The following is a 24,808-nucleotide window of genomic DNA, read 5'->3' as shown; positions in this document are numbered from 1 at the left end:
GCCAGAACCAAAAAAGAGCATGTCATATTAGAAGCATCCAAGACAATGTATATAAACCAGGGCAAGCCATGATTGGTGGGATTTTCTCTCTAGTATTGCCTCTGGTACACTTGCTCAATTTTAGAGAAGTTCCTGGTCAGAATTATGAGACTTCCCTGTAAGTTCTTTTTTTAAAATTTTAAAATAATCTCATTTTTCTGAGATCAGTGGGTCCAACAGCTGCATGAGTAAGTCTGAGAGGTGCAATTTATCAAAGATTGACAAACAAGTGATTGGGACAGATGGATCAGTTCATCTCCTACTTATAACAAATTTATTGGCATCACAGAGTGTTCCACAAGTTAAGGATTTTGCAACACTCGAAATGAGCTTAAACTAAGTTCGTCTAAGGAAGACACAGACCATAAGCTTTTGTAGCAATCAGTAGTCGGCTTCATGATAAACTTGATTGTATTTTATTGGAGATTGGTACATAGATAGATGTGTCTGTGCCACTTTTTCTATTCAGTTCATTCCATTCTGTTCTGTTGTTACTCTTTACCCTCGTACTAACTTTAGGTGCTTGTGCTATGCATGTATTTCTTCTAACAGGAAGGTGAATTTGCATTTTCTTTAATCTGCCCAACATTGCAAATATGCAACTGGGACCAAATGTGTACACCTGTGGGCTGGGCAAAAAAATGGGTTAAAAAAATTCCTCTTTCACAGACAATATCATTCATATGTACTTGGAGAGATTACAAAGGAGCAAAAAGCCAATCATAGCTTGCTATTGTCAGCAAGGCTTTTACACTAACTTGGTGACTGCAGAATCATCAGGAAGACACTAAAAACAAAAGGTGGGCAAGACATTAGTTGGGATGAAGGATGCAACAAGGTGTAAGACAACCTAGAATGGATTATTATCCCTCCACATATAAATGTTAGCAGTCAAAAAATGAGGTACAGGCGAGAGCTAACTAGTGTTAAACACTTTGAATCCCGTACTTTAGGAAGAAGGAAATATTGAGTAAAGTTTGATGAAGCAAATATTGCAAGAGTGAGCAGTAAAGCATTAAAAGGATAAAATACTATTTTATCCCAGTTTGCTCCAACAGCCTATTGAACAACTTTCCTTCCACATACAAAACACAAAGCACTTTCTACCTTGCTCTTACTGGTGGGAATTAGGCTTTTAGCAAGCTTTGTAGATGTGGTGCTAGTGATAATTAATGAGACATTGTTCATAGAAATTTCTCAGAACTATTTCTATTGCAGAACAACAGTAACGTATTACCAACATGCCCTGTCCTTGATATTTGCCATCCATGAGATCAATAGCAGTCCCACACTCTTGCTCAATATTACCTTGGGATTCCACATCTATGACAACATGTATAATTCAGAGACCACTTCTGGGAGCATTCTGGACCTTCTATTCACACAGCAAAAGAATCGCTTCAATTACAAATGTGATAGGAAGAATGTGTTGTCTGTTGTAGGGGGATTAGCTAAAGAAACGTCTATCCAAATAGCCAACGTTTTCAGTGTCTACAAGATTGCACAGGTATGTGTGTGTGCATTGAGTGTGGTGGGGTACTCTCTGGATAGCTATATCATGATGAAATGCCCTTTTGTTATGGAGCAAAATGAGAGGATTTATTGTTAGGTTGTGACTCTTACAAGCATGGCAATGGAATTCCTTATTCAACTCTAGGACTTATCCTCACCATATGACATTTCCACAAAAGCGTAAGCATTGACTTTCTAAATTTCACAATAGTCTGCTGAAAAGTGGGCCTATTCCAGCAGTTTACATCTCTTGATTGAAAAAGGAAGAGTAAAAAATGTGATCTGAAGTTGTCAATTTGGAAGTCAAAACCATCTCCAAAATTCTATTATGTTCCTGTAGTCTTCCTTTCATTAGCTGGATGGAAACAAACAAAAAAAAAGTGTAGTTTTAAATGTAGGAGACTAAGGGCCCAATCCTATTCAACTTTCCAGCTCCAGTGCAGCCAAAATGCATCCCCATGGTAAGAGAATGCATGTTTCCATACCTTGAGGGGGCTCAAGTATCTGTCCCTGCACCGCAGGATGCAGCACACACCCCACTGGCAGATTTGCACCAGCGCTGGAAAACTGGATAGGATTGGGCCCTCAGGGCACAATCCAGTTTTCCAGCCCTGATGCAGTTGTGCCAGTGGGGCATATGCTACATCCTGCAGTTGGGGAGCGCTCATGGAGGTTTCTTCAAGGTAAGAGAATGTTTGTTCCCTTATCCTGGAGTTGCATTGCCCTTATGCTGGAAAGTGCTGGAAAGTGGAAAGTGCTGGAAAGTGGGAAAATTTTCCTAAGGATTGCGGCCTTAGGGCAAATGTCATTAGTTTAGCAATCTGTTGGGTTTTGTGTGCTTTGTTTTGTGTAGCTTCCCTGCTCTCTCTGTGGCATGTTACTAGTTATTGCATCTACTTTTGTCAAGCTGTCTTTTGTGTCCAACCAGCCTCATTCAGGCATGTTCCATAAGGCTATTTGTTGCACTTTACTGCTTTTCTCCTTTTATTTAATCTTTTTTCTTTTGATAATAAATTAGTTATGTTTTGACTCTTTGCTTGCCTGGTCCATGTTAAAAAACAATTCTGTGGGTTACCATGTCGGATCGCATGCGATCTTCTTCACTGTGTAAGCTGCCCCTCACCCTGGCTCTTGGAGCCTGTCTGGGGGTGAAAGCAACACAGAGAAGATGCCTCCATGTTGCCTTCACTCCGCAGAATGGACCCGAGAGTGAGGAGGAGGGGAAGCTTACATGGCAAGTTTCAGAGCCATGCAGCACTTATTGCTCTGTCCCCCCTCTGACTCCGCTACTGGTGGGCACTACAATTTGACTTAAATAATAATATTTGTGTTTCTGGGAGGCAGTTTTTCCCCCTAATGGGACTCCACTGCTTGTCAGCCTTAATTTGGGATGGTGGTAGAATTTAGATCTACTCCCCCCCCCCCGTCAGATGGTGACCCAGGAAACAGAGAAAGTGAAGAGCAGAAAGGGTGTGTGTGGTTTAACCACTAGTTTTGCTTCCCGTGGCAGTGCTCTTGCCAGGGTCTCCTTCCCTGAAACAGCTACTCCAATTTGGGTAGCTAATCTGAGGTAAATAAGACACAGTTCCTAGTTGGTCATTCTTTAGGCTGCCAAAATCTTCCCAAAGCAATTCCGTCCATTTTGTTAAATGTGTGCTTTGCACCCCTGTATGTGTTATCCATATAAAATAGTACCTGAAACAGCCAGTTCACAACTGGGACTATGTGATGTAGGAAGTAGGGGAAGGGTTAATACTGAAGCTGGTATTCAGTGGGAGAGGGACAATAGTGATACCCCCTCCAGAGAAATGACAAAAGATTTTGTTGTTGCGTCTTTACTTCCACTTCCCTCTTTCCTATATGCAGGGCCATAGAGTTGTGCCATTGGTTACTGCATTTGATCCTCACATACAGAATACATTTCCCCCATGTGCACAGGATGTACGTATCCTAAAAAGCACATCTAGTAATGTCCTGTTCACTTAAGTGGTTACTTTCCGGAGAGCGCTGAAGTCATGATGAAACAATTGGAAGGAATTGGATGATCTCATGTTTTAATGGATTGGACTTTAATTCTGCCCTTTGCAATGACTTGGTTCTGTTCTATAGTTAGCTTTGGTGAATAATTGTTTCATGGTTTGGTTAGGATTTTTTAATTATGTATTAAAAATTATATTTTTATTATTTTTATAATAATTTGTATATATTATTATATATTATATATTATTGTATGTATATTATATATATGTCTATATATAATAGTATAAAATCAATTATATTATAATTTGATGTCCTCAGTTGCCTTGAGCATGACCTGATCAAAGGTGAGATAGAAATGTTCTCATCAATAATCAATACCTATGGTATAGCAACAGAAATGGAAATTGAGGAATTGGCATTACTGGATCATTTGAGTAAACATATCACAGTGGAAATGCATTATTTCTTCAAATTATAATAAGTTATGTTGTTTCCATTCTATAGTTTGCTTATGGTACAGCTGAAAGGACGTTAAGTAGTAGAATTCACTTCCCTTCATTGTACTGGACTGCACCAAGGGAAACTATGCATCACACTGGGATTGTCCAGCTACTTCTGCATTTCAGATGGATGTGGGTTGGCCTCGTGGTTTCGGATGACGAGGATGGAGAAAGCTTTGTGCTGAGCCTGACACCACAGCTTGCCCAGAACAATATTTGCATTGCATGGTTGCAAAGGGATTCAGAAAAAAAATATGAGCTTGTTAAAAAAATAGAAGGGTTAAAATCAACAATTTTAACAACTGAAGTCAAAGTGATTATTGTTGGTGGGAATACAAAGTTGTTCCAATTTTTATTGACCTTGGAAATGATTGAATTTAATATAAGGACTTATATAAGGAAGGTTTGGATCATGCCTCCTCAGTGGTATATCTGTTCATCTTCTGGGCAATTGTTGGGTACCAACATTTTGCATGGAGCATTGTCTTTCTTATTCCACGCAAGTTCAGTGCCAGCATTCGAAGAGTTTTTGCTGACCTTAAAGCCTGATGAGACACTGAAGAACTTTCTCTGTTTGTTATGGCAATTTGAATACATACACTGTCAAAGATGTGAAGGAGAAAAGAAACTGAGGAAAGCGCCTCTGTCTTTCTTTGAGATGAGTATGTCTGGTGAGAGCTATGGTATCTACAATGCTGTCTATGCTGTGGCACATGCCCTACAGGCCTCATACTTGGCCAGACACAGGACCCTGCAACAAAGAAGCAAATTTGAGTCTTTCGGTGTTCATCCATGGCAGGTAATCTCACCAACAGAATGAACAACGGTTGGTGTTGTGGGGTGATTAAGAAAGTGAGTAGTGATTCAGGATTTCATGAATCTCACATCTGCTACAAATTCTCAAAAGGTGACCTTAGTCAAACACCCCTTCCCCAAGCAGTCCAGCTCCACTATGGAGGTATTCATCCATGGCAGGTAATCTCACTAACAGATTGAACAACAGTTGGTGTTGTGTGGTGGCTAAGAAAGTGAGTAGTGATTCAGGATTCTCACATCCTATGCTCACACCAACAGAGGAGTACCTCTGTTAAACCTGTCCAGAGCTGATGAATTCCACATAGAAGAGACTCACATGCAAGGAAGAGAGGGGAAAGGAGGTAATTAAGGCAATTACCTTAACGTCCTTCAGGTAATTAACAGGCAAGTCTTACTGAAATCCCCCCACGGATGCAGCCACACCTACAATGCATGCACTGCATCTCTGGGAGGGGCAGTTGAAAAGTCTCCCCGAGGTGAGTGAATAGCATGATCTACTGCTAGCCCTGAAACTGCCTGCTTCCTGTCACATCTCCTCACTCTGTAGGCACTACAGACGTTTTGATAGAACCTCCAAAGGTTCAGTATTTTCCTGGGAATAGGGTGTTGCACAGATGGCCGCCCTCTGTCTGATCTGCTCACCTGGGCTGGTGGCAGCAGATACATTCTACAAAAGCTTTTCTTCATTCAGCTGCACATCCAACCAGGGGAGAGAGGGGAGCAGTAAGGGAGTCAGTGCACTAACCAGTAACACTACTGCCCTGGATCAGCCCACAGAATTAAGAGTCCCTTCCCTTTACTTTGTCAGATTGACAAAGTACTTTTTATAACATTGCTTCAAATATCAGTTGGTTCACAGGAACTGAAAATGACAGAATGTTGGCTAGCTGACTGGACTCTTTCTGCAGCATTTTCTAATGTACTTCTGTTGCTGTGTTAAAAGAGCCTATGATAAGAGAATGATAGACTTTGTGCTTAAAGATCATTAGCCCAAGGCTAACAGGGGGTTTGTATAAGAAGTAGGAATATCCATTTGTACTTCCACTTATGGGGCTCCTGGTTTCCATAGCTTTCTGTGTTTATGTGTCATTTCATGCTATTCTGAAGGGTTCCTTAGACTTCTGGACCACAATGGGGCACATGGTGCTGAAGTGGGAAGAAAGAATTGGAAGGTCCCAACTTCTGGGAGTTTTCCTGGATTCCAGTTCAGAAGCTTACTGGTTTTCTATCCCACTCTAGCTCCACTCTTTCTTGAAAAACATCCATTTCAACAATGGTGCTGGGCATGAAGTCTTGTTCAGAAATGGGGAATTCTTGTCTGGCTATGATATCATCAACTGGGTCACATTCAGCAATCAAACTTTCCTTAAAGTCCTGGTTGGGATGATCTCACCAAGCCAAGAATTCACCATCAACGATGATGCCATCGTGTGGAACAGCAGACTGAAGCAGGTATGAACATATTGCACCTCTAAATTACAAATGTGTGTGACAAGTTGTCAGAATTCCCTGTTTTATCTATCCAGTGTGTCCTCTCATAATTAACAACAGCTAAAAAGAAATGATTTTTTTCCTACGGTAAAAATGAAGACGCAAACATAGGCACATTTCATAGGGCAGCTGGAAAGGGGGATATGGGGGTAAATATATACACTTCCTTACTCAGAAGGGCCAGCATATGTCCTGTGACAACATGATAGCGCAATTGTTGGTGCCAAAATGTTCCAATGTCTTTTTTACGGGGTGTGTAATACATGTGTAACATGAATGCATGGAGGAAAATCAATTGCCTCTGCAAGGATGAAGCACAGTGGCTCTTGACACAGATCTATGGAATGCCATGAAATGCTGATGGAAACAGAAGGCACTTCCCACTAGCACACAGTGGTGAGATTACATATACGATCAGCAATAGATACATTGTTATTGATGTGACGTCAAAAAGACTGCAGTACAATGTACACAGCAATCAGTCACACAGCTAAGACCTAAATACCAGCAGTTTCTAGGTGGAAGAAAGAGAAAAAGGAAAGGAGAAAAGGGTGCATAATGGCCCAAGCAAAAGATGGGAGAAAGAAGGGAGCAGAACATAGGGAAATCAGTAGGGTTACTCTGGGGGAAATAGGGATTGAAGAACCATGGGTTTTGCTGTAGCTCAGGGCTTTTCAAACTGGGGTGTCGCGATGCCCCAGCCTGTGGGCCCTGGCTTCTGCCCCCTTAAGGGGTGGGGGCAGCCCAGAGGCAGGGAGGAGGCAGCAGTGCAATCCCCAGGATCTCGCCACTCAGGGGGCTGCAGGGGCTTAGGTGCACTTACCCAAGCCTTCTGCAGCCTACCGGGGGCGTGGTGAGCCCAATGTGATCTTCAGCAGGGCTCCCCGCAGCAGTGAAAGTAAAAGTGGAGCGATTGCACCCTGCCTCCGCTAAAGTGGAAGTGGAGCACGATTGCTCCGCTTTCACTTTCACTGCTGTGGGGAGCCCTGCTGAAGATCACACCGGGCTCCCTGCATCCTTGGGAGGCTGCAGGAGGCTTGGGTAAGTGCACCCAAACCCCTGCAGTCCCCTGTGCAGTGCAATCCTGGGGATTGCGCCACTGCCTCCCCCCCACTGCCTCCCCCCTGCCCCCGCAAGCACTTACAGTGGCTCAAACGCTCCATGAGAGTTTGAAAACCACTCCTCTAGTGGGAAGGGAGGGGGAAAGGAGAAATACAGGGCAAAAAGAAGAGCAAAACAGAAAAGAATCAAGAGTGAAAAAACAGAATAAGAAGTCCTAGACTCACACACATACCACAATCACACCACAGTACAGAGGATAGAAATACTTAGCATGTTTTCAATATGACTGCACACAAGACAGAAGATAAGGGGGCCAATGACCAGGGGTGCAAAAGCACAGTGATTTCCTGGTCCAAGATGAGAAGAACATCACAAAAGAGCTTGAAAAACAAGCCTAAGAAGACTGGGCAGGAGTCTGAACTGATTTCAGAAATGAAAATAAGGCAAGGGAGGTGAGATTGCTTGGGGGGGGGGGGTTCAGCAGGCACTGCAGCTCTGGTTTGTGCTCAAGGGAAGGGGACTTGGAAGAAGGGAGAATGGTTGGAAAGAGAAAAGAAGTAGCCTCTTTCCTGTCTTGGAATCATACAGCAGAATCGCACAGCCTGATTCCTGCCTTGGAATCACACCAGCACAGTAGTCCTTGGGTAGAAGAGAGAATGGGGGTAGATGACACAGTACCAACAGGTCTTGGAGCAATTCATGAACCCAACAATAGTAGTGAAAATAGGTAAATGACAGACAGCAACATGGGAAGGGGTTGTGACCCAGATTTTTGTGCCCAAATACCTGAAGGGAGGCTTTGAAGCTGTTGTGGGGTGAACTCATCATGAAGCTTCCTCTTGTATCTTGATGGCTCTAAACTGGTAACCCCTTGCTTGAGACACTTTCCTCTGTTGTTCTGGATCCTGTTGGGAGCATGGCAGAATTTTCCTTGATTGATTGGAAAACCTGTTCCTTAATTACTGTTGGACTCATGATTGATTTTTCAGTGAGTTTGGTGACGAAAGCTAAGGTTTGAAGGTACTACTTTTGTTCTCACTAACACTTTTGAATCAGAAGGTTCCCAGTGTTTGGCTTGATTATGGGTTGAAATCTGTTGACTCAACAAGGTGCAGTCAGTTATGGAATTTCCCAAATGGAAGGCAAAACTTTTAAGCCAACCTGCAAGAGCAGGCTGGTGCTTTGCACGGATTAACTGATGTTAGATCTTTTCCTTGAGGACTGGGGGACTGGATGCTTCTTCCCCTCGGCCCATTAAAACATGTTTTGGGTCATGCTTGCTTGTCATTCATCCAGCAAACATACACATGCTTATAAAAATGTGTCAGACAATTCAAAGAACAGCGTGTCACAGCTGTGCAACACCTTCCCTTCTCATTTTGTGGCCTGCCAAGCCCTTTTGTACACATGTCTGTGGCACTGGGTGCTTGCAAAGATCCAGGCCAATAAAATGATCCAGAAACGGCATGGTGAGATGCCTTGGATCCAAAGGCCAAGAGAGAGGTCAGGCTTTTGAGAATCAAAGCAATCAGACACATTCTGCTCTATCAGGCTGGCTAGGATGAAGTCATTTCTTCTTGGGGAATTCCACAGGTGATTTCTCTTTAGCATATATTTTTCTTCTTGCAGCATATTCAAGCCTGTCAACAAAACCCACCTCCTAGGAACTTGGCACTCCTGATTTAGAAAAAGCAGATTAGCAAAACAAAAGCAGGATCCTCAGCTCTGGCTGTCCTCACCAGCTCTGTGGCCAAACTCAATCAAGGAGCCATGCTACTATAGCAAGTGGCCTCCTGAGCTAACTAACTGCCCTTCAGCCAGGTGTAAGAAGAATACGAGAACACATTTAGGACTGGGGCTATGCTGTCAAGTTCACTCACACCATAATGAATGATGGCTTGTAGACAGAACCCCTCCAAATTTCTTCTAGGATTCTATGGGAGAAAAGAGACATAAAAAACTGGGTCCTCAAGCTGTCATATCTTTTGTCCATTGCTTATTTGTCTGCCTTGCTGCTAATGCATTTGTCTTTGACCCACTTGTACTGTGTTAAGCCATCCCCATTCCAACTGTCATCCAAGGATTCCATCTATCATGCCAAGTTGGAATCTAGCATCAGCAATACTGGCTCATTTCTCTTTTCCAGAATTTCTCCTTTCCAGTATTTATCCTTTCCAGCCACTGATCTCTCTCTAAGTTCTGCCAAAGCAGTGCTAATGAGGGCTGGCCAGTGATCCTTGTTGGCTCCCTCTTTATAGCCCTATTCATACAGTCTCTAACCAGGCAATGCAGTTAAAGTGCACTATCAGCACTGCATATCAAAAGGCATATTTTCCTCAGTGATGGTTTTTACCTCCTATAACAAATATTGACCAGAGAGAGAGAAGAGAGAGAGAGAGAGAGAGAGAGAGAGAGAGAGAGAGAGAGAGAGAGAGAGAGAGAGAGAGAGCACTTATGCATAAGGGCAGGCTCCCCAAAGTGAGTGGGGAAGCTGCGAAAAAAGAGGATAGGATCCAATGCACACCATTGCCTTGATGTCATCAAGCTGTCCTGCATCACTGTCGGTGCCCCTGCTATGGACCTCTGAATATGGCTCACAATACCGACCACATCTCCCCATGTCTAGGTGCCTCCTCATTCCACATGTGTTGACAGCTGCCATGGTGGACACATCAGAAAAGTTTGGGAGGGGAAACCTGTTTGTTGCTATGATTGTATGCCATGCTCAGAAAACACAATTTCTAATCAGACAGGTAAGTGCAGCCATAGAGTCGGTGGGCTACAACATTTTGAAAGCCTTAATATGGACTTCAGTTCTCAGAAGTCCTGAATCAGTTATTGGTAGTAATAACTACCAAGTAACTACTGAGTTACTGCAGATGGAGGGAGGAATGTCAAGACTGGTTTTAGACCTTGATAGTGTCAGGCAAGGCATTGGAATGGTGTTTAAAACGCAAGTGGTGAATGGGAAAAGTGGCTGGAGTAGGTTGGCCACTTTTTTAACTTGACTTGACTTTTTGTTTCTGAAAAGGTAGAGAACAGTGGTCAAATAATCAAAAGCCAAAGGGGAAAAAAAGAATACAGAGAGAAAGGTTGTTATACCAAGTCAAAACTGAATTGGTCTCTCCAGAATGCAAATGTTATACCCCAAAGCATGACTTACACTAAACCATAATATCACTCACCTGAAAGTCAAGACACATGTTCCTAAGACCCACTTGAATGTATAAAGTTATCCAAAGTGAACTCATCAGAATTCCCTTGCCTAAATGATTTACCTTCTATTAGCCCAAACCAATTTGTGTGATTTGCAGCCCAATCCTAACCTGTGCTGGCACAGAGGGGCCACATGACCTACACTGTATCCAGCGCAGGTTAGGAAGATGCTGGAGGTCTACATTTGTCCCCTTATGCTGGATAAAGCCCCAGCCTGCCCAATGGGGCTTCCTCGATCAGCACCAACCCCATGTAAGGCCAGCAGGCCTAGGAAGGGGGTTAGGATATGGTGGAGACCTACTCTGCCAATCCTGTCCCTCTCCTGGGCTTGTCCAGTACCATTCCACCCTCACATGCCCTGTTACACCTCTTCCCCCCTTCATTCTACCCTCCTCCACCTGAGGTGAATCTGGTGGCGAGGGTATGCATTAGATAGTGCCCCCTCCTTTTTGAAGCTCCATCCCCTTTCTCTGTTGGATATGCAGCAGCTAAAGAGCTGGCACAGGTCTGAGAAAACAGATTGGTGAGTGGGAGCCTTACAGGGAGGGAAGGGGAAATACGTTCCTTTGCCTTTTCCAATCCACCACCCTGCTGGATACAGGTTAGAGGATAGAATTGAGCCCTAATTGTCTTAGAGAACAAGCTAGAGCTAGTCATGACTAACCTATTTAGGATACAATAGCCAGGACCAACATTTTTATCTTCTTTTTTTGCAGACATGGATGATTGTTTTGAATGCCCAGAAGATCAGCATCCGAACAAGGGGAGAAATCAGTGCCTTCCTAAGGTTCCTCACTTTCTGTCCTATGAAGAGCCTTTGGGGATCACCTTGGCTGTCTTGGCTCTGGTTCTGGTTCTAATCACAATGTCTGTGCTAGGAATTTTCATTCAGCATCGAAACACCCCCATCATCAAAGCCAACAATGAGCTGCTCACCTATTCTCTTCTCCTATCCCTCTTCTTGTGTTTCCTCTGCTCCTTGCTCTTCATTGGCCGGCCTCGGGCAGTGACTTGCTCTCTGCGACAAACAGCTTTTGGTATCATCTTCTCAGTGGCTGTTTCTTCTGTGTTGGCCAAAACCGTCACTGTGGTCCTGGCTTTCATGGCCACCAAGCCAGGAAGCAGGATCAGGAAATGGTTGGGGAAAAGAATGGCAAACTCAGTTGTTCTTTCCTGTTCCCTGATTCAAGTAGGAATTTGTATTGTGTGGCTCTGCACTGCCCCACCATTCCCACATCTGGACATGCACTCTCTGACTGAAGAGATTGTGGTGGAATGTAACGAAGGGTCCGTCATCATGTTTTATTCTGTCCTGGGCTACATGGGATTGTTGACTCTGGTGACCCTCACTGTGGCCTTCTTTGCCAGAAAGTTGCCCAGCACCTTTAACGAAGCCAAGTTCATCACTTTCAGCATGTTGGTGTTTTGCAGTGTGTGGTTGTCATTTGTTCCAACTTACCTGAGCACCAAGGGAAAGTACATGGTGGCTGTAGAGATCTTCTCCATCTTGGCCTCAAGTGCTGATTTACTGAGTTGTATCTTTTTCCCCAAATGCTATATAATAATTCTGAGGCCTGAGCTGAATACCAAAGCCCAACTAGTACTGAGAAATAAGTAGGAGCATAGGCATTTGGCAAGTCTGTATTAAAAATATTCAGCAGTAGTGAGTGATGTGAATCTGGAAGTAACTATATAAAAGCATATTCCAGATCCTGGCTCCCTCTCTCTATCCTACGCATTTACTTACATGAAATCTAATCTATGGAGAAACTGAACAAATTCCAAACTATGTGCTTATTTAAATTCCCCCCTCTGTCTTCCTGTAGTATCACAGTGGATGGAAATGGGGAATTCTGCATTGAAATGAGGAATACTGTTTGAATTGAAGATGCTCTGTTTTGGGATATCTGGGAACTTTGAAATGATTAAGGGCCCAGTCCTATCCAATTTTCCACTGCCGGTACAGCCATGCCAATGGGGCATGCACTGCATTCTGTGGTGGGAGGCAGTCACAGAGGCCTCCTCAAGGTATGGGAACATTTGTTCCCTTATCTCGGGCTGCATTGTGGCTGCACAGATGCTGGAAAGTTGGCTAGAATTGGGACCTAAGTTCCGTGCTGTAGGGCCAAGTTGAAATCAAATGTGAAATGATCTGAAGTTAGCCAGAGAGCCAGGGGTCCATTTGGTTAGAAGAATAAAATGGCCATTTCTGGTGCCAGGTGAAAAAGTTACCAGGTGCAGCAGCAGACCTCCCCAGCCCTGTGCCTGGGGCAAAGGTCCATGATGGCGCCCCCCATGGGCTGTCACCGCTCCCCTGCTCAAAAAGCCACCCCCTCACCTGAGGCTCATGGAGCCTCACACGATCTCCACCTTCATCAGAAAAACCTCTGTGAGGTTCCCTGACACTTTAAACTGTGCTTCTGGGGCACTGTTTCCGCCCCCATCGGGAGCCTCAGAGAGGCTTCCATGGGGTTCTAGTGGCTGGCGCCTGGGGCTTTTGCCCCAGGGATGTCTATGGTAGGTCTGCTGCTGACCCGGTGGGAACTGGAAAGGTGTGATTTCACAGGTGGCTGTTATTGGGGTTGTCCAATGAGGTAGGATTTACAAGAACAATCTCCAGGTGTTATTAATTTGGAGTTAATCCAGCACCTGCGCTACATGCCCTGGCAGCTGAGTGGTCAGTCATGACTCAGCAGAATTTTGAATTATTGGATTGGGCTGGACCCATGTGGATGGAAAAGTGATCCTACAAAATGCGGTTCTTGAGTCTGGGATGCAGCAGGACACTTTGTCCATCTAAACCAGCAATTTTCAACCCACAGCACACTGACTAGGCACTAAAATTGTCAAGGCATGCCATCAATCTTTTGACAATTGACTAGGCACACCATGTTGCTGGTGGGGGGCTCACATCCCCCATTGAACCTACTAATAAATGACCTTCCTCCAAATTCCTGTGGCATACCTGTGGTCCACTCGTGGCACACCAATGTGCCATGGCACAGTGGTTGAAAATGTACAGAGTTCTCACCTATCAAATGTTTATGCCAAATAAAGGTTTTGTTGACTGTACTAAATATTTTAAATATATTGCTGGAGTGTATGTGTTGTATGTGTTTTCGTTGGCCAGAGGGAAAGTCCCTTGAAAGATTTGGGTAAGATTTTTGAATATTCATTTGACATCTTCCCTTCTTCTGCCTTTAGCTGAGTTGTTAAGTCAGAGAGGCACATGCAGGAAAGAGATTGGGAAGTAAAGCTCTCAGTGACTCACAGGTCAATGGTGTCACATGACTTGAATGGTGCTATGTCATAGCTAACTTTCTTTGGATATGACACACTCTAATTAGCATAAACTATGCTATTCTAGGGTGCTGCTACTTAAGTGCACACTATTTCCAGTGCTTCCTTATTAGGCAGACGTCAACTGAAGTTGCATCACTACATCCTAAAAGTCAGTGTGACTTAGGGCGCAATCCTAACCAACTTTCCAATACTGGCATAGCTGCACCAGTGGGGCATGTGCCACATCCTACAGTTGGGGAACAGTCACAGAGGTCTCCTCAAGGTAAGGCAATGTTTGTTCTCTTACACTGTTGCATTGCCCTTACCTCGGTACTGGAAAATGGGTTAGAATTGTGCCCTTAGTGGTGTACCAAGGTTGGAGAAGTGGGGGTGGTTCAACCCAGGTGCAGGCAATAAGAGGGTGCCAACTTTGCTGTTGCTTTGAATGCAACAGGGAGAATCTATGGGGCAGGGGCCAGGTCTATCTGACATTTGGAGTCGCAGATAGATCTGGCTTTCATTAGGGAGGGGGGATCCCCCAGCCACTTTGAATGTTGGGTAGACCCGGTTTCCACTGGGGGATCTCAATAGAGAGGCCAGTACTACCCAAGGCTTCTAGTGGCCCAGGGCAGGGCAATGGGAGCGGTCCGCTCCAAGAGTCAAATATGCTAGGTGCACCACTGGTGTGCCTCATCTGTTCAACTAAAATCTGTGATAACATCCGACATATTTTCTCTGAAGATTTTGCTGAAGATTTTGCCACAGAGAACATGGTTATTTCAGGCAGTAATTGTGAACCCTGCCATTATCTCAAACAACTGTGATTAATCATCTTTCATTCAGAAGCCCATGTGGATTTATCTTCCAAGGCTACTAGCTGAATCAACGTCAAAGGCTTCAGTTATCATTTAGTGCTGGAGTGGAGTTCTGTGAACAAGCAGGGTGGAACCTTCAAACTTTGGATAGTTTTCTGTTTAGGTTTTTCAGGGCAGGCTTCACATACATTCAGCAGACGATTCAAGACCTACTGAAGGTCCAATGTAATTAGACCAGTGTGAGACGATCATGAGATAAATAGAAAAGATTCTGCCTCGTGATATCGAGACTTGCCTTCCAGATAATGATAAAATTTCTGTTGCTGCTGCTTTTATTGATGATTCTGCTTCAAACAGAATGCAAGAGAAATACCTCTATGTGCGACATGAGAGATGCCCTGCATATCCCATATGAGTATTACCAGGCAGGTGACCACATAATTGGTGAGATTTCTTCTCAGTTCATCTTCATTATTGAACCCATTACCTTTGCAAAACATCCAACGACAAACTTTATTTTTGAACCTGTGTAAGGATTTTTTTAATTTTGCATAATATGCAATAGCTTATAGAACTATGTAAACGTAGATAATACTAGCAACATCATGTAGGAAATCTAAAATGATCCCTTAAATATCATTGTACATGAAAATCTATAGCCATAAATGTATGGCTCCGTTTGTTACACGTGCATCATTTTACATGATACCTTTGTCACTTTTCTTATTTCAGCTGTTTTTGTTGCTAATAGATTCCAGCAATAATTCCTCTCTTATACCACCACAATGCGGTGGCATAGCTGGAGTGGGGGTGGTGCAGCCGGTCTGGCAGGGAGGCTCAGTGTGGCGGGCAAGCAGACCCTTCCCAGTGGGGGGAGCAAAACGGAGCTGTCTGTTCCCTCGTTCCTTCTTTCACCAGCTTCCCCTTCTTTCTCACTGGAAGGATGCTTCTTTGGTTTCAAGTCACATTAGGGCTTCTATGATGCATCGTTGTTTTTCTTGTTTAAGCCATTTCTGCCCAACATTGCATATACGCAACAGGGATCAAATGTGTACAGGGATCAATTCTGCCCTGTGGGCTGGGCAGAAACGGGTTACTTTGATCACATGAAATCCCCATTCCACTTGCTGATGGGATATGCTTTGTCTCCAAAAGGAAATGGGCTCATTTTAGACAACTTATCGGTTTCTTCTACGTTTTTCTGCACTATCACTGCAGGGGTTGTCCTCCATTCAACAACCACCTTTTCACCAGGGACCTGTGGTGTGGGGGCAGCAGGTGAGGCAGAACTGTCCCCTCGTTGTTGGTGGGAAAGCACCACAGCTGCTCCACCTGCTTATACCTGAGGAGGCTCTCGTTGCACCTGCTTTCTCAGTTGTAAAGAGAATCTCCTCCGGAGTAAGCGTGTGGAGCAGCTGCAGTGCTTTTCCATGGACTATGATGGGGCGGTTCTGGCTCACTTGCTGCTCCCACACTGCATGTCCCTTCTTATCGCTAGTACATTATAATATATCCTTGTTTGGTGTTATATTCATGATTAATGTGAATGTGGTCAGAGTGAGGACCACATGTGGTTTGTTCACTACATTATCTTACATGTCTTGCCTGGAGATGACTAATGCTATCAATTCTGCTTGCCTTCATGCAAGATTACCTATATTTTATTTAAAACTATCATGAAAAAATTTTCAGTACTCACTATACTTTTTTTTTCTTTTTGAGAGTCCATTGAGAAGGGTTTGAAGAACAGCAAATTGTACACACAGTCTGTGTTTTCAAATGTGTTGACATGAATACTTATGCAACAATATTTCTGGTGTAGCACAGTGGGAACACCATGCATGGTGGGGAGTTGGTATGTGTTGATTTAAGTTCCATGTTGCTCTATAATGCACCTGATGTTTGTATGTTGACTTAGATGGATTAATAGTTTAGCCCTGGGAACTCCAAACTATGGCCCAGAGGCCACGTCCAGCCCACCGCAAGATTTTTATCCAGCCTGTAGCAACTCTCTCTCTCTCTCTCTCTCTCTCTCTCTCTCTGTGTGTGTGTGTTTTGTCAGAGCACTTGCAAATTGCTAGCATTTTATCATTTCTCAGTTTTAGTACTGCATTGTCTCTTTGTAATTGTCACATTTCTCTTTTGGGCTGAACCATATCATGCCGATTACAAAAAATGATCCAACGAAAACTTATTCATTCATTTAAATTTCATTCATTTATAAAAGTGATTATTTAAAATCTGTGATAATGTGTAAAATATATGCTGTGACCCTTGTACTGAAAAGTTTGGAGACCATTAGTCTAATTCTGTAAAGTGGAAAGCATTTTAGTTTATTTTTTTTCATTACTCTATATGAGCTGCCTTCCTAGGCTGACGAGTCCCATCTACCCGGTTAATAGTATTAACACCAAATAGTATACACCCTTCCCGGTGTGGAAGGGATTGTCACTCCCGGATTGGCCTTTTCAGCCACACTAGACGCTGTGCCAGAACCACCTTTCAGAGCACGATACCATAGTCTTTCGAGACTGAAGGTTGCCAATACAATACTCTATATGGTTGTGAAGATATGCACAGCTCAGTCCAGTTGATATGTGCAATTTTGATGATTTTCAGATTACAGTATTATACTATGAAATTGATTCTCTTCTAGTAGCCCATAAACACTTGCCAATAGTTACTTAAATGCAGAATATTGATTTCAAGATCATCCAATTCTTGTTTTAGCTCAATAACAAAGAACTACCAGCATGTACTGGCCTTGGTATTTGCGACAAAGCAGATCAATGACAACCTCAACATTTTACCCAATGTCAGTCTGGGCTTCCATATCTATGACAGCCATTTTAATGCAAAAATGACATACCAGAACACGCTGAACCTTCTTTGTAGTTTGAAAAATTTTGTCCCCAACTACAATTGTGATCTAAAAAATATTCTTGCTGTCATTGGAGGGCTTGATTCCGAAACTTCCCACCACATAGCCATCATCTTAAGCCTCTATAAGATTCCACAGGTATGGTGAGTGAGTGAGTGAGTGAGTGAGTGAGTGTGAGAGTGAGATCTTTGATTCTTGTCCTGTATCTCTAGCATTTTTCTTCTGAGGCAGAGAAACGGAAAGATGTGAAGTTGGTTAGCATAAAATAGACACTTCTTCCTGTTTTCCCCCCAAAAGTCAAAATACATAATAGCTGATATTGCAGTTCTGTCATAGTGTTTTGAAATCTTTGGGGTTTATAAACTGAGAGGATGAAACCTAATTAAGCAAAAATCAGGAAAAATCCTTTTTGCCTCACTCCGATATATTTTCCAGAATTGGTTTATAAAGAGCAAAACTGTTCTCTTGCCATAGCAGAGCACTCAAGGAATATATGAAGAATAGCAAAGATGTTTCAGCTGCACTATGTCAGGCATTTTATACAGATAATAGCTCAAATTCATTTTAATCAGCCATTCTTTGTTTCTTAATAGGAAACTCTTAATTGGAATTATTTCCCCTTTTTTAATTCACAGCTGAATTCTATCATCAGGTTGCGCTGCTGGAACTCATGTTATGGCAACACAGCCTGAACGAGTGGGGGGGGGATGGGACGGGCAGAGCCCTGCTCCTTTAGATTCTGAACTCCATGTCAGCCCATAAGGCGCAACACAGAGGATCTCACATCTGCACATAGTCGGTGAAGATGCGAGAAGACCCATTGACAGGAAGAGAACAAAAGTCCCCTTCCCCTGAGGAGACTCCTGGTGGGTTCCCAGCACCTGCTGCATACATAACCACTTTGGCTGATAAGATTGGTTGCCCATGGTTTTGTGAAATGTGATATGCTGCTGTGTGCTTCTAGGCTACTGGGCAAAGAGGGAGAGTAATGGGAGGAACTGAGGCGTGTTGGGATAGAAGAGATGGATCTGTGGGCACTTACTCACATGAAGTTTTATCTCTGCTCTTAAATACCTCCCTGTCCATTTTCTCTCTTTAGTCATACACCATCAAAATGGTTGGTGTATGTCCAAAGAGAACCATAGGCAGTCTGTAGGCTTACCTGTAGGTAAAGGTGTGGCTGAATTCAATAGTATAGCAGGAGATAGGACTGGTCTAAAAATGTACTAATGTATGTTTTGTATTGCATATAGTATCACATAAATTTCCTTGCATTGATGGATCATTTAAACTTTTATGAATGTTGTATCTTGTTAAGAAACCTTACGATATATGAAATATTTTATGATACAACTTTGCTTGAAGGGGCCTAAATGTTTCTGACTAATTGTAATTGTAAGTAACTCTCACTGTTGCTTAGGTCACATACTGCTACTTTACTCCAGTGATGAAGGATGAGATCCAATTCCCTTCCACCTACCAGATGTTCCCCAATGTAGAGCATGAGTACACTGGGATAGTCCAGCTGCTTCTGTATTTCCGATGGACATGGGTTGGGATCATTGCACTCAATAATGTCAAAGGAGAAAGCTTTGTGGAGACCCTGATTCCAATGCTTGCTGAGGAAGGCATCTGTCCTGCCTTCATTGACAGGCTACCAACATTGACTTCCCTTGATGATATGGTAGAAGAGTTCTTTGAAAAACTCAGAGCAAAGGTGGCTCTTTTTGTAGATGCTAATGAAGTCAAAGCATTTGTGGTAAATGCAGACACTCATGTTATGTCTTCTTTGCAGTGGTTTTTATATATGGCACAGATAGAAAATACAACAGAGACAATCATGGGTAAAGTGTGGATTATGACAGCTGAGTGGGATTTCTCTTCACAAACATATTACAGAGGTTTGGATATTGAGTTCTTCCATGGTGCTTTATCCTTGACAGTTCATTCCAATGAGGTGCCTGGATTCCACAATTTCCTCCATATTCTAAATTCTCATTGGCCAAGAGAAGATGGCTTTCTGAGGGTCTTCTGGAAACAGGCATTTGTCTGTTTATTACCAGATTCCAAAGAGGATGATGAAACAATGGACAGATGTAGTGGCATGGAGAAATTGGAGAGCCTTCCTGGAACGTTTTTTGAAATGAGCATGACTGCCCAAAGCTACAGCATCTACAATGCTGTCCATGCCATAGCACATGCTTTGCATGCTATGAACCCGAGTAGACACAAACATAGGAGAAGAGTTGGGGGTGGACACAGCCTCCAATCCCCCAGTCAGTTGCCTTGGCAGGTAACAAACTGCAACTATATATTGAACCAGTCAGTATATGGATAGCACTAAATCAGAACATAACAAGCCCCCTTGCTTGCTTTTAATGTTCATATGGTCAGCAATTTTGATTTTGTCATGACTTGCACATCAAAATACTTAAGTCTTTTAGAGAACAACTTCATCCAGTGTGAGAAACATCTGTCTATTGGTTAGGGTCCTCTATCTGTTCATGGCAAAGGTGAAGGAATTGACTTGGGTTTCCCACCACTGGGTTAGTCAATTTGAAAGATAAAATATCAAACCATCAGACTCTTTATATAAGAGCTGGCTAGTTTGAACTGCTGCATGTTCTGTTCCAGCAATGACAAAGTTTTTCTTGAATTGCTGACCACCCTTCCATCCCCTTGAGGTGAACAAAGGAACTGTGACGAATTAAGAAACTCTCTAGACCGTGGTGGCCAAACTTGTTTAATGTTATGAACCACATATGGTAAACTTCAGATGTTTGAGAGCCACAATATTTAGGAAGCATTTCAGTTCCTTAATATGTAAGGGAACATTTATTCTCTTGCACAGGGGTAATCCTCCACTGTCTGCAAAGGTCTACTTGGATCAGTGCCAACTACATTGCTGAAGCAAGTCCAAGTGAACCCAGGAAGGCGGATTGATGTTGGGAAGTGGGATAGGATATAAGCAGCACCTCTGCCACTGATACCTCCCCCTTCCCAGTCTCAATTCATCTCCTCCCTATTCTATTCTCTGCCTCCCCATTTCACCCATGCTATCAATAGCAGCAGTACATGAGGACCTCTGCTGGATCCAGTAAAATATATTCGATAGCAGCAATGCTCGTAAAATGGCTGCTGCTGGTGTTTCACTGTCATAAACCTCTATGTGTGCACTGTGTGGTGTGGGTAGACCAGTGGTTCCAAGGTCACTCTAATAGCAATGACTTCTGGGTTGAAGGACACTGGTATTGGGTTTCACCCAACTGGGGTGAAGAAGGGTAGCTCCAGGTTTGTTTGTTTGTTTTAATTGTTTGCCTTCCTGATAACAGAAGTGCCATTTTCTTGTTAAGAGGAACACTAGGGGACATAGGAAGGTCAGTAACATGGGCTGAGTGCCATGTTTCTTCCTCAAATCATTGCAGAGTGGGTTGCAGTGTTCTCACCCAATCATCACACCAATACTTGAACACCTGTTCATGGAGGACCAGAAACTCCCTCTATCTTTCTTTCTTTCCATCATTTATTCTTCCCTGCCATTGCCTTTTTTAAATCTAGCTTCATGCTTTTCTGAGAAGCATCTCATTCAACAACAGTGCTGGAGACACCATCTCTTTTAATGCAAAAGGTGAACTGACCACTGGATTTGATATCATCAACTGGGTGACTTTCCCAAATCAAACTTTTGTAAGAGTGAAAGTGGGCAGGATGGATCCGCAGGCTATACCTTGCACAGCGTTCAGCATTGATGAAGACATGATCAGATGGCACAGCAAATTTAATCAGGTGACATCTGACTGCGAGTAACCAAGTAAACTGTGAACGTATTCCAATGTGATGACTTGATAGACCCGTCCACACTGCTGAGTGAATTCCTTTCCTTATGCCCAAATCCTAACCAGCTTTCCTGTACTGACACAGCTGTGCCAGTGGGGCATTTGCTGCATCCTGCAGTTGGGTGGCAGTCGCAGAGGCCTCTTCAATGTCAGAGAAAGTTTGTTCCCTTTCCTCAAGGTTGCATTGTGCTTACCTCAGTGCTGGAAAGTTAGTTAGGATTGCGCCCTTAGTGCTGTTTCTTGAGATCTTTTAAAAGGGATTTTCATTTGCCCTCAATCCCTGCCCCCTTCTCCCATTATAAGGAGCATAGAGGCAACTGACACAAATGGGCTTCATCTATTTTATACCAATGATAGAGTTGGGCCTGTGAAGTTTTCTGTTCATGTGTGCTGCTTGGTGGTTACTCCCATTATCAACATCAATGAATGGAGGAGGGTGGAATCTGTGACAGCGGAACAGTACTGGAAAATTTAGGATACCAAACAAGGTACTTAGATCCCCTGATTGGTATATGCCTTCTTATGATGTCCAACCTTCTCAACCCATTCTACCACCCTTGCTGGTAAGCGATCAAGGGCATTTGAACTACTCAGGAGAATATGAGAAACCTCCTATGTATCAAGTCCTCAACCTCCTCTGTGATGACATCCTTCCCATGCAATAGCAGAGAGCCAGTTAGAAGAAAATGAATTCAATACTTCATTGTACCTTTATTCATATAGGTGCTTCCCCTTGCTGTGTGTAATGACAACTGCCCTCCAGGATACAGCAGAAAGAAGAAGGAAGGAGAGCCGTTTTGTTGCTATGATTGTGCTCCATGTCCAGAAGGGAAGATTTCAGACCATATGGGTAGGAGAAATAGCAGGCAGTTCCATGAATAGTTAAGAGCAAGTACGGTGTCTTTGGCTGAATTTGATTCTCCGTAAAGTATCTCATGTGAATAACTTGGAAGACCACGAGCACCTAGCACATATATTTGGCCATTTTCCTACTATAATTTCTATTGTATGTTATTGCTATTAATCAGTGTCTCAGTGAATGTTTGTGACTTTTAGAATGTTTGCTGAAGTTCTGTAGCAATGTATTTTAAAGGCATTGATACTGGATCCTTTTGCTGCTTCTGGGCCAGCCTTAGGAGCTGCAGGGCCCACTTGGAAGCATTTTTTTTTTTTTGCAAGGTCAAAGGTTCACAGCCAATGTCTATAGAATCTTAGAGATATACAGGTCCAACCTATTTATACACAGATTTTTTATACACGGATTTGACTCAACACGAATGGCCCCTGCAAATGAGAAGGAATGTGCTGATCCCTGGAGAAGGGTAAAAATCCATCCCTTAAAAATCAGTTTGAAAAACTGAACAGTCCTTTAACAATAGGCTCCTTAATGAGAGAGAGAGAGGGGGGGGGCAGCTGGCTGACAATCCATCAATCCTTCTCTCTCCAGGCGACCCCTCCCTTCCCCCTGAGCAAAGGGGAAAGAAAGGTGATGACTTTGCATTGGTGAAGGGAGGGGCTGAGTGAAGTGGATGACTGATTGATGGATTGTCTTCTTAATGACTCTTATCTTACATCACAAAGGTCAGCAAGGCTGTTTTTAAATCACCTGAGTAAAGAAACTTTGTTTTTCAAATTGATTTGCTGTAGTGCGTTTTTTTGCCATCCACGTGAGTGCTTGGAACGGAACCCATGCGAATAATTAGTCTCAACCTGTACATAAAATTTAGTGTAGACTTTATATCTCTGTGGTTGAATGGGAAGCAATCAAAATGCGTGCTTAAAAAGTGCATGAGAGTTAACGAACCAAATGGATCTAAGCACATTTTAATGTAAAATTGCATACAAGACTAGATTACCCCAGGGCAGGGCCCAATTGGGAGTAGTTAGTCCAATTGACTTAAAGCTGGCCCTGGTTGCTTTCCATGTAGAGAAAAATCTATTACCTGGAATCTTCCTTTTCCCCCCAAGATATGAATGATTGTTTCAAATGTCCAGAAGATCAGTATCCGAGCAAAGACCAAGATCAATGTTTGCCCAAAGCCATCAATTTCCTCTCCTATCAAGATGTGTTGGGAATAGCTTTGCTTGTCTTGGCTGTATCTTTTGCTCTGATCACAGCTGTGGTGTTTGGAATCTTCATTAAACACAAGGAGAGCCCCATCGTCAAAGCCAACAACCGGGATCTCACATACTCTCTGCTCGTCGCACTCCTGCTCTGCTTCCTGTGTTCACTGCTCTTCCTGGGCGAGCCTCATTCCATGACTTGCCTTCTACGTCAAACGGCTTTTGGCATCATCTTCTCAGTAGCAGTGTCTTGCGTGCTAGCAAAAACCCTCACTGTGGTTCTGGCTTTCATGGCCACCAAGCCAGGAAGCAGGATGAGGAAGTGGGTGGGGAAGAGACTGGCAAACTCTGTGGTTCTTTTCTGTTCCCTGATTCAAGTAGGGATCTGCACTGTGTGGCTCTGTACTGCACCTCCATTCCCAGATGTTAACATGCACTCCGTTGCTGAAGAAATGGTTTTGGAATGTAATGAAGGGTCTGTCACTATGTTTTACTGTGTTTTGGGGTACCTGGGATTTCTGGCGATTGTCAGCTTCATTGTGGCTTTTCTTGCTAGGAAGTTGCCTGACACATTTAATGAAGCCAAGTTCATCACATTCAGCATGTTAGTGTTTTGCAGTGTTTGGGTATCTTTTGTTCCCACGTACGTGAGCACCAAAGGAAAATCTATGGTGGCTGTGGAGATTGTCTCCATCTTGGCCTCCAGTGCTGGATTACTGGGTTGTATCTTTTCCCCCAAATGTTATATAATTGTTTTGAGACCTGAGTTAAATAGCAAGGATCAGCTAGTATGGAGGAATAAATAGGAAACTAAATAGGACAATGGTGTTATTTTCTTTACTCAGGGAAGTAAGTCCGTTGTTTTCAATAAGGTTGTAATCCTGTCCTACTCACTGGAAATAAAAAACTCTATTAATAGCATTTCTATAATTATGTGGCGATGTGAATGGAAGGAAAGTTAAGAGACATTAGTGCCCCCTGTATCCACGGATCCAGTTATCTGCTGTTGTCCATGCCCCCTGTACCCATTAACTTTACTTATGTTCTTACCAGTAGTGCCAAGATAAAATTTTCTTCCTTTTATTGAGTGCTGTAACCATAAGAACGTAAGAAGAGCCCCATAAGATCATGCCAAAGGACCATCTAGTCCAGCTTCCTGTATCCCACAGTGGCTCACCAGATGTCTCAGGGTGCATACAAGACAACAACAAGAGTCCTGCATCCTGGTGCCACCCCATGTATCTAGCATGCTGAGGTAGGCTACTTCTAAAACCAGGAGGTTGCACGTACCCATCATGACTTGTAACTTGTGAT

The 24,808-nt window shown here is 43.3% G+C and overlaps 2 protein-coding genes across 2 annotated transcripts; both read left to right on the top strand.

Moving 5' to 3' along the window:
- The first annotated feature begins 6,230 nt into the window (after positions 1-6,230).
- Positions 6,231-12,234, top strand: LOC136653168 (vomeronasal type-2 receptor 26-like). The gene is made up of 3 exons (XM_066630079.1): positions 6,231-6,299; positions 10,027-10,153; positions 11,333-12,234. Exons 1-3 carry the CDS (start codon positions 6,231-6,233, stop codon positions 12,232-12,234), a joined length of 1,098 nt encoding a protein of 365 aa, XP_066486176.1.
- A 2,865-nt stretch (positions 12,235-15,099) lies between these two features.
- Positions 15,100-24,300, top strand: LOC136653167 (vomeronasal type-2 receptor 26-like). Its single transcript, XM_066630078.1, has 6 exons — positions 15,100-15,242; positions 17,444-17,732; positions 19,015-19,887; positions 21,153-21,380; positions 22,154-22,280; positions 23,399-24,300. Exons 1-6 carry the CDS (start codon positions 15,100-15,102, stop codon positions 24,298-24,300), a joined length of 2,562 nt encoding a protein of 853 aa, XP_066486175.1.
- Positions 24,301-24,808: the final 508 nt, after the last annotated feature.

Source organism: Tiliqua scincoides, chromosome 5 (assembly GCF_035046505.1).
Source record: "Tiliqua scincoides isolate rTilSci1 chromosome 5, rTilSci1.hap2, whole genome shotgun sequence".
Lineage (NCBI taxonomy): Eukaryota > Metazoa > Chordata > Lepidosauria > Squamata > Scincidae > Tiliqua > Tiliqua scincoides.
This window is presented reverse-complemented; position numbering and strand designations above follow the sequence as displayed.

Excerpts from the sequence above, each read along its gene's own strand:
- LOC136653168 (XM_066630079.1), top strand. The coding sequence starts at position 6,231 with ATGATCTCACCAAGCCAAGAATTCACCATCAACGATGATGCCATCGTG. Across the intron at positions 6,300-10,026 it reads GGAACAGCAGACTGAAGCAG|GTGCCTCCTCATTCCACATG; the intron begins GTATGAACATAT and ends CCCCATGTCTAG. Across the intron at positions 10,154-11,332 it reads CACAATTTCTAATCAGACAG|ACATGGATGATTGTTTTGAA; the intron begins GTAAGTGCAGCC and ends CTTTTTTTGCAG.
- LOC136653167 (XM_066630078.1), top strand. The coding sequence starts at position 15,100 with ATGAGAGATGCCCTGCATATCCCATATGAGTATTACCAGGCAGGTGAC. Across the intron at positions 15,243-17,443 it reads AACTTTATTTTTGAACCTGT|CTCAATAACAAAGAACTACC; the intron begins GTAAGGATTTTT and ends TTCTTGTTTTAG. Across the intron at positions 21,381-22,153 it reads GGCACAGCAAATTTAATCAG|GTGCTTCCCCTTGCTGTGTG; the intron begins GTGACATCTGAC and ends TTATTCATATAG.